Source organism: Leptosomus discolor, chromosome 10 (assembly GCF_034619465.1).
Source record: "Leptosomus discolor isolate bLepDis1 chromosome 10, bLepDis1.hap2, whole genome shotgun sequence".
NCBI classification, from domain to species: Eukaryota; Metazoa; Chordata; class Aves; order Leptosomiformes; family Leptosomidae; genus Leptosomus; species Leptosomus discolor.
The window spans coordinates 20,863,581-20,872,818 of NC_141400.1; the positions used below are offsets into that span (position 1 = coordinate 20,863,581).

Genomic DNA, 9,238 nt, shown 5'->3' on the forward strand with positions numbered 1-9,238 from the left:
CTCCATGAATTAAAGTCTTTGACCTTCTCCTCCCATCCGCTTCTCTCCTGCCCCCAAGAGACCAATTAGAAATTCAGTGCCGAGTTCTCCATGTGAGCTGAAGAACACAAAATGCTCCTGAAACTCACTGCTCAAACAGAACCTGTAGCATCCTCTACTGCCAGAGGAAGGACTTTGTAAACACACACGTCTACGTAAATACCCGTCCATAGTCCTTTCCAAAACTCAGCAGCTGTGCCACACTGAGAGAAGTGAATTTACATGTTTCTCCCACGCACTTGGGTTTGCTCGTGCTGAGGTGAGAGAAAAAGTTAAAAATAGTGCTTTCACCCAGAAGCAATCGCCCTGGAAGCTCTCTGCAGGATCAGGGCCAGCTTTAAGAAGCGAACCACATTCGCATACACAAGGTAAGCTGAATCAGCCCGCTGCACGGAAATACAGCATCAGGGTGTTCGAACCTGATGTGCTCGAGAGAGTATGGGAGCTTTTATACTTAGTAGAACAATTCTGTATTTAATTAGGCCTCATTAGTAAAGGTAGTCACTGTAATTTATTTGCACCAATACAGGAGACCACACTCCATCAGCTGGTCACGTTCTTCATTAAGAGAACCTTGTGCGCCAGGGCAGGGGGCTGCCAATTCAAAGAAACCAGAGTAAAACATTTTGCTAAATAGAATCAACTCACCACTTCGATTTGGGATGATGGTTTGTAATAACATACCAAAGCAGAAAATTATCTGGGCTCTTGAATTTGCTTCTGGAAGGAAAATCAATTTTCTTAAGTGTGTCTGTGTGTGTTTTAAAGTTCATGGCAACAGCCAGTTAGAGCACATGATGCCGGTCAGATGGTAACAGCCAGTTACAGCATATGACGCAGCTCAGAACAGTTTTGTGCATCAGTGTTTGATTCTCAGAGGCTTCACTCACCCGACACTTCCCGCAGCTCCCAGTGACACCAGCGCAAGCTGGCTCTGGCCAGCAAAGAAGGACCCTGTCAGTAGCTTCTAGCGGCACCAGGAAGGTGTTTTTAGGAGAACGTGCAGACCTAAGGGAGGAGTGAACAAAAACGGGTACTCAGCCTCTGAAATTACTCGTTCAGGTATGAACTTCAGATGAAACTTCCCTTTGATGCACTCGCACATCTGGCCAGAAGGTGCCAAGGGAACGCCCCTGAGCAGCCCTTCCCCTCCTGGGGCCTACGAGCAGATGGTTCTGCCAACGGGCCAGGTGAGCATCGGCCCACGCCTGCGGCGAACTCGAGGGAACGGAGCCCCTCGCCCCGACCCGCTGCAGCACCGGGCGTGACGAACCAGCGCTTCGTCAGGGCTGCTCATCCCCTGGGCGGGGCAGGGCACAACCTCCCCTCCCCACTACCAGTTACAATCCGTCTGTGCCCCTTTCTGGCCTGTTTTAGGAATTACAAAGTGCTAATGTGAAGAACGACCATTTTTGCTTTCCCACTTCTTAGACCCACAGGACTCATGGCAAGCGGCTAACAGCACCAACTGGGTCATGCTTCTCACGTCCCATCACGTATCTGCGACTGAAGCAAGTATCAAATCCACCAACCGAACACAGCCTGAACTACGATCTTGCTTCAATACTAAAGTTTCTATTTTAATAACTGAACTCCATTAAAAAAACAGATCAGAAAAATCAAAAACCTTTTTCAAAATTTAAGGAAAATTTAATCAATATGCCTTAAATTATTTTACAGTAACTACAATACTGACAAGCATAACATTTTCAAAACGGTGTTTTTCTTGGAAGTACTGCAAAAGAGATTACTCTTCGTCTACTAGTATACGCACCATTAGGAAAAGAAACTCTAGCTGAAGTCATCTTCAGAAATCCAAGTTAACACAGAGTTACTCAGACATCCAAACATGTTCATATTTCAAGTGTGACAGAATTACAGATCCCTTCAACTTTTAAGCATCTGTTTTCTAATCGATAATTTAAGTATCTTAAACCCTGAAATACTATCCCATCAAATGAACAAGTAAATGAGACCAAAGATCTTAAGAGTATATTCATTAAAATACAGAAAATACTCTAATCACTTGTGCTCACTTGTGCATTTTATTTTACTAAGAGGGGGCAGGAAATCGGTTCCTTAGTACTGCAGATCGATTCACCGAGCACCCCAAAGCTACGGCATCTGCAGCTCCGTTAAATGGATAGATTTTTACCCAAAAAAGTTATAACTGCAACTCTTCTCCCTCCCTCACTCCCCTAAGAAAAAAATAAAAACAAAAAACGAACACAACAAACAAAACCCACAACCTTCAAATAAACAACCAAAAGGTACTTTTCTAAAGATACAGGAATGGGAAAGAGGTTACACGAGTGTGACAAGCCTGGACACTTATTAAAGCTATAGACACCTCAGGTCAATTGAAAACAGTACTCAAAGTCCTAAAAAAGTGTACATGAGACATTGTTTTCATTGTTCCAGATGATTCAAAACAGGTTTAAGTTTTGTGATAGCCACACCATAGAGTTATCTGCAGCCGGTTCTGGTCCAACCAAATGTTCCAAGTCGCTGTTCTCAGTTTGGCCCACAGGAGTCCAACCCTCTGGACAGTCCATTCAGAACACAGAAATGAGAGCAAAGACTCCGTACAACAAAGCACAGGGGTATGCTACTAGAAGTTGTTGTCCTTCCATTGCTAAGGCAGAAATAAAGATTTTGGAAGCAGAAAAGCTGCACCAGCCAATGATTCCAGCTGTGAGAATAATCCCCATCATTCCCCTGCAGAGACAGAAATCAAGAGAGAATTAACACAAGACTCATGCCTATGTGCCTGTAGGAGTCATCACTGGACTCCTCCTAATACCTTTTACAGATTCTAAGATAAATTTCAGCTTTTATTTTTTTGACTTTTTACATTAAATAGGTCCAGTATAGACTTCAGAAGGGTGTTACTCAATTATGACAGCATAAAAAAAAAAACCCAAAATTAACTTTGTGCACGTGAAACGTAAAAGCAGCGAGTAAAGGAACTATAGGAAGTTCACTCTCGGCCCCCACTTCCATATATAGCAATGGGGAATCCCATTATTTTTTTTCTCTTTGTCAAGTTCAAATTTGACCTTCAATGATCATTACTTCTAGAGTTCATAGGTACTGAGATCTCTCAGATTCAAAGCTGACTGAAAACAAATTCGATCTTGTTATTTGAGGCTATGTATCTAAAAGCTATTAATTGACTTGCAGATAAAACCAGTATTCACCTGCCTTTCATCCAGCAAATACCCGAAGACCGGTCGTATTTATGTTTCTGCACTTACTACAAATTCCTGCCGTATCCAAATTATACGCAGCTTCATGAAAATTCCTTTCCGTAAGTTCCTTCACCACCCCACACGAGAGGCATCTACTACTGAATGAGGAAGTTTATGTACTTACTGCAACGAAAATACAATCGCGAAAGTGGAGAGCAGGATCATGGGAAGGAGACAGTATCCAAGGACACTGGCGACGCAGCCGAAGGAGACGCCCGTCATGCTCATCAAGTTCAGGAGACAAAACATCCCCAAACAGCCGATGGCACTGATTCCATACACGTACCCAAACTGGATTTTGCCTGCCTGAAAGCCAAGCAGAGCAGCGCCTGTCAGCTCCCGGCACGAGCAGGGACGAGGGAGGAACGTTCACAGAGCACCCTCCTCCTCCTCTCCCTCGCCCCCATCCCCAGTTCCTAGACCCAAATGCTCCAGGCAGTACTTCCCACAACCCAAACTCCAGGACACCTATATGTAAGAGGCACATTTCTCCTAACTTTACCTATCCCGATGGGCAGATTTTGATCGAATTGTTATTCTTTGGTCTGGGCTGCAAAAGCTCTAAAAAGCTCTAAACTCCAGGGTTTACCCAACCAACTTCTCCTGCCAACCAATTACTTGCAATAATAATTTTTACAGAACTAGTGTATAAAGACCAAAAAATGGTAATTCAGGAACTTCTTGACAAATCCAGAGCAAAGTCCTTTAACTCGTGGCAAGCTCCACAACGTAAATTACAGAGAGTTCCCAGGAAGACCAGAGGCTGAGCTGCAAAGCAGCGTGTGTGAACGGCAGAACTCACTCAGGCAGATTTTAAAAAAGCCAAAATCGGAGCTTTGCTCACTAACCAGCACGCAGAAGGCACACCCACGGGATGTCACCGAGGAAATCAACGCTCCCCTCACCCTGCGGAGCACAGGACTGCACCGCTGCTGAAGCCACGACGCTGCACAGCTCCCAGCTCTGGCTCCCACTACTGACTCCCAAACCCAGTTTCCTCACAGCCCAGCTCTCTCCCTCCTCGGGCGCTCCAGCAAGCCAGCAAACCTGCTCTCATCCTTTCGCCAGGCTAAGCTTGGTTTCTTTCACCGCTCCCAATGTATTTAAAAATAAAGCCCACAGGAGAAAGTACCGATTTCTTAGGAAAAGAACATTCAAATGTATGTTACAAACATGCTCAGTAATTTTACTGGCCTAGTTTCCATGAATAAAGGTTACTTATAAAAGTAGGCTTGAAGGCCCCTTGGCACCAAACCACTGCGTCGTAGCCATGTGAAATTTAGGCAAAAATGAAACGCAGTGCCTGAAGACATTTAGAGAAAAGAACAGATTAAAAAACCTGAAGCTTTCAATGGCAAGAAAGGCTGTTTGCTGCCATTCTGTCATTTCATAACCGACACTTTCGAGTCATTAAGGCTCTTACTTCAATTAAGCCTAACCAAAAAAGGCACCAGGCCTCAACAGCTGCTGCCCTATTAAGAAGTATAAACAATTTGAAAGCAGGTTTACTTCAGAAGTGTTTTACTAGACTGAAAGTCATGCCTAGTGCTTATGAAATCACTTTTTACACATGAATTTTGAGTTTCCTCGACTCTTGATTATCATTAAAGAACAATGAATAAAGAGTATGGAGCAAAGAAACACAACTAAACAAAACAAAGAAATAGACTCCAACATTAAACACAGTAAGAGTTAAAAATTAAAAGAAACTCCTAAATGAAAACATGAAATAAATACTCCAATATTTAATGTCTCCATTCTTCTGACTCCTGGCAAGACACAAGATAACAGAGGTGCTGCAAGAAGCCAAGGCACGATTCTGACAGTGAAGCATCTCCATCTGAATTACACCGAAGTAACTGCCACGCAAAAACCAAGGACAAAGTCGTGGACTCAAACCCCACTGAAGTGACGGTGAACTGAATTTCAACCAGCAGTGACACCCCAGCTCCTCTTCCACGTAGCTACGAGCTCGTGGTCAGGATGTGCCTTCTGGGCCTCCATGCCAAGAAGTCACTTCCAACAAACCTGTGGGTAACTTGGCATTTGCCCCAGCGTTTCCAAGAATATTAATACACAAAGAGTGACATTTTGCAATTGGTATCTTACCAGTAACAACGTGGCTCCAAAAGCTAGACAGAAGACCATGGGTCCTGCCAAGTCAGTCTCATTCATGATGCTGCCATCTGCCACTTTCAACGGGTGGAGCACTGTTAGTGTCTTCTGCCAGATGTGGTCAAAGTTGATCCCCAGTTCTACAAGCCACATGAAAAGCATTATGTGCATTTATTCCATTCTTCCCCCTTCCTGTCGCCCCCGTTCGCTTCACTCAGCTCTCCCTGCCCCTCCACTGTCACGTCTCCTCCAGACACCATCCCGTGCGGACCAGAGAACCGAGGCAGCCCCTCATTCCTCAAGCTGCTGAGTGCGCTGCCTCCGCAGATCCTGGGTCTCAAATGGTCGGAAGTGACAAGGGGGTTTCCGAAGGAGCAGGCAAGAGCGTAGGCGCCGCGTTCTGGGGCAGCCCAGAGCCCTTCAGCCCCGTCCCTGCCCCTCCGAGCGCCCCAAAGCAGACATGGACAGAAGAGCACAAGCACAGAACATGCAGGTTCCCCAGGTCGCCGATGGCTGGCGGCTCGGGGATTTCTAACTCAAAGCAGTTTCTCTGCACTTAACCACCCTCAGCGGATTTCTCTGTCAGAGGCCAGTGAGCCCTTTAAAAAGCCCACCCACCCCCCAACACTCGGGGTCTCACGACAAGGAGTTTCACATCTCCATCCCCACAGTCTGAGCACAGCCGTGTGTCAAACCCTGCCCACCTCAGGCTCTGGGATGCGCCGGTGTAAACCAAGTAATTTTTTGAAGAAAACACAAACAGCACAGCAGAGTGGAAGGCATCGTGAATACGTACAGGCAACAGGTATCACAAATACCCCTCTCTCTAACCAGCAACAGAAAGGGTTTCTTTGGGTGTTTGGACTGAAGAACAGTGGGTACAAGGTGGGAACTGAAACCACCAATCCAGACACCAACTACATCCCCGTGCTGGCACTCTGCACAGACTGTGCTCTGCCGAGGAATTTCTGCAGTGTTCAGCATTCCTCTTCAGCAATGACAGATTTCCATTCTGACCAAAGAATCAACTCAAACTAACTGCCTCCACTTATTTTACCAAAAAATCACATGCATCATTCGCAGTAACAGAAACAGCGTTTTGTCGTGAGAGCTGTACGAAGTGAGGTGCCCCACTTGACTGACCAGGTCTTCCACAGAACCGTGGTGTGACGGAACAAAGCACAATTCTGAAACTGCAGAACTTCACAGAAGAACGTGCATTTCATACACCAAAGTACAGGTGAACAACAAAAAAAAAAATTCCTAAGAATTTCAAGTCAGCTGTGCACTTTCAGACGCAAGGAACACACACCCTGCTACTCAACCTACCCCCAGACTGGGAGTTTTGGATTTGGGCCACAAAGTATAAGTTATACTTTCTAACACAGGAAAAGCATAAGTTGTACCTTCTAACAGAGGAGGCTCATCCTCGAAATTACTTCCATAAAAAGACTGTGCTGAGGTCGGAGTGTACGTCTGCGTGGGCTGGTAGATCTGCCCCGTGTAGGGCTGCTGCTGCTGCACCATGTCCGGGGGCACAAACCCGCTCTGCTGCGAGTACTCGTAGCCTCCATAGTGCCTGCGGAGAGCAACCGCGCGTTAGGGACGGGCACAGAGCTCTGGTTTAATACCTCTCGGCAAAAGCAAAGCTGGTTTTCAGCAAATGCCTCGCGGCAAACAATCCTTTCCTCTTCCTTGACAGGTCCCATTACACGATGCCCTGCTCAGACCCCGGCCGCCCAGGCACAGAGCCACGTCCATCAGTTCAACCCGTGCCGGCAGCACTGCCCGGCCAACCGCAGCCGCTCATGCTGCGTGTGCCAGCGGGGGCTGCTGGTCTGGAGCAACGAGCGCTGCCCAATGCCTGCACCACTGCTAGAGGCTGCAGACCTGGGAGAGCAGGAAATTTCACACCTCCAACTTATTCAGATGTTGCCCGTTAATTAGGACTGACATCTCATCTGATGGCAGCACTAATCTGCTATGTAGAACGTTTAAGTGCAGATTCACTGCTGAAGAAGGAAGCTGTTACACTATCACTTTTGTTCCCCTCCAGATTTTAAGAATGAAACTCAGCAAAAAAGAAAAAGCTGTTTTCCCCTTCACCACGCGTGTCAGGCAGCATCACGAGACACAAAGAGGAGCTACGATACGGACATCAGACACCTTGTGACATCTACCTACAGTACGTGATGCAGGGGGGAAAACGGGTGATTTTGCAGTTTCTATTCCATGTGTTCTCAGTTATTTACTAACAACTCAATTTATCCTGTCCTTGGAATACTTTGTGTTATAAATTTTAGATGGACAGCAATATACATTGCTACCTTTAAATAAAGCCAACCGAAGCCACTGTTGCTCCTACACAAACTCATTAAGCTATTCTGGCCCCTGATCATTTCCAAGTTTGACTACAGGTTTCAGTAAATGCCCCTAAAATATTTCACTATGGAAATACAAAGAATGAAACCCCAGAACTCCTTCTCCTTTCTCCCCTTCTATTAGTAGTGTTCAGCCTTGTCACAGCCCGGGAATCACTTTCAGGACTTGACCTGCTCCACTTCTCGCAGAGATCACAGAGGTCACATAACCGACCAAATCCCTCAGCCTGAGCCTGGATCTTCACACGGGACTCCCAAGAGCTCCCCTAGCCTAGGAACATCCGCCCCGCTGCCCTGCTGCAGCCCAGGAACCCCTGCTGACGTCACAGGCTCATTTATGTAACACTGGAACTGATTTTTACTCCCTGAGTGACTGGAAATGGACTTACAGAACAGATATTTCTTTTCACAAAGATGCGAAGGCTGTTCATATAATTAAGACTGCTTATATAATCTCTCCTTCAATTTTCTAAACTTAGCCTTAAAGTATTCAGAGTATTCAACATGCAACTGCCCTGTATCTCCACTTATAGAATACAGATTACGACCCTCATAAAACAGAGCAACAGGGATTCCTGTCCAGGCAACAGCAGCTGGCTGAAATGTCAACCCTCTGCTGAACAGACTGTCCCAGGAGTATCTAAGCCAGGCCTGGCGGCTGAGGAGGCCCCTCGGGACAGCTCTACAGAAGCCACACGAAGCCCAGAGGCCCGCAGACTCACTTGCCATACGGCCGGCCGCTGTAGTCGTAGGGCTGCGCCTGGTCATCGATACTGTAGCTCGTCTGGAAGAAGTCTGTGTTGAAGCTGTCAAACCCGGACATCGCAAGGGATCTGCAAGAGAACAGCGAGGGTTGCTGGGGGCGCCCCAGAGAGCCCGAGCGGCTCTGCCCTCCCTCCGGGCCGCCCCGAGCCCCGGTAGCACAGCGGCCCTGAGGGAGCTCCCCTCCCCGCCGCTCGGCCCCGGCCGGCCGGCTGCCCTGCCCCCCCCCCCGCCCCGCCCCGCCTCGCCTCGCCTCAGGCCGTGCGCTGCCTCAGCTGTGGCTCCCGCCCCCGGGGCCCCCCGCCCCTCTTCGGCCCGCAGGGAGGCGGCGGGACTGCGGGCCCGGGGCGGCGGCGGCGGCGGGCGCGGACTCACCTGCACCCCCCGGGCCGGCCCCGCACCCGCCACCGCGGCCCCTGCGACGTGTCACCCAGCGGTCCGAGCGCTTCCGGGGCCAGGGGGGGCCGCGCCTGCGCACGGCGCGCTCGGCGGAGGACCTCCACCGCACATGCGCTTTCCGCTTATGCCCGCCCTCCCCGCCTGCGTGAGGCCGCCGCGCATGCGCGCTACCGCGTCCCCAAGCGACGGGGAGCGGGGTGGAGGCAAGATGGTGGCGGGGCGCGGGATGGCGGCTGGGGCTGGGCCCGCTGTTCGCTCCGCACCGCGCTGCTGCCGCAGGCGGGGTTTGGC

General features: G+C 48.7%; 1 protein-coding gene across 1 annotated transcript; it reads right to left on the reverse strand.

Moving 5' to 3' along the window:
• Window positions 1–1,665: 1,665 nt before the first annotated feature.
• Window positions 1,666–8,956, reverse strand: YIPF5 (Yip1 domain family member 5). The gene is made up of 6 exons (XM_086470980.1): window positions 8,924–8,956; window positions 8,509–8,619; window positions 6,812–6,984; window positions 5,400–5,545; window positions 3,415–3,596; window positions 1,666–2,757 (listed from the first exon to the last, which is right to left on the reverse strand). The coding sequence occupies exons 2-6, from the start codon at window positions 8,607–8,609 to the stop codon at window positions 2,595–2,597; spliced, it is 765 nt and encodes a 254-aa protein (XP_086327106.1). The 5' UTR covers window positions 8,610–8,619; window positions 8,924–8,956; the 3' UTR covers window positions 1,666–2,594.
• Window positions 8,957–9,238: the final 282 nt, after the last annotated feature.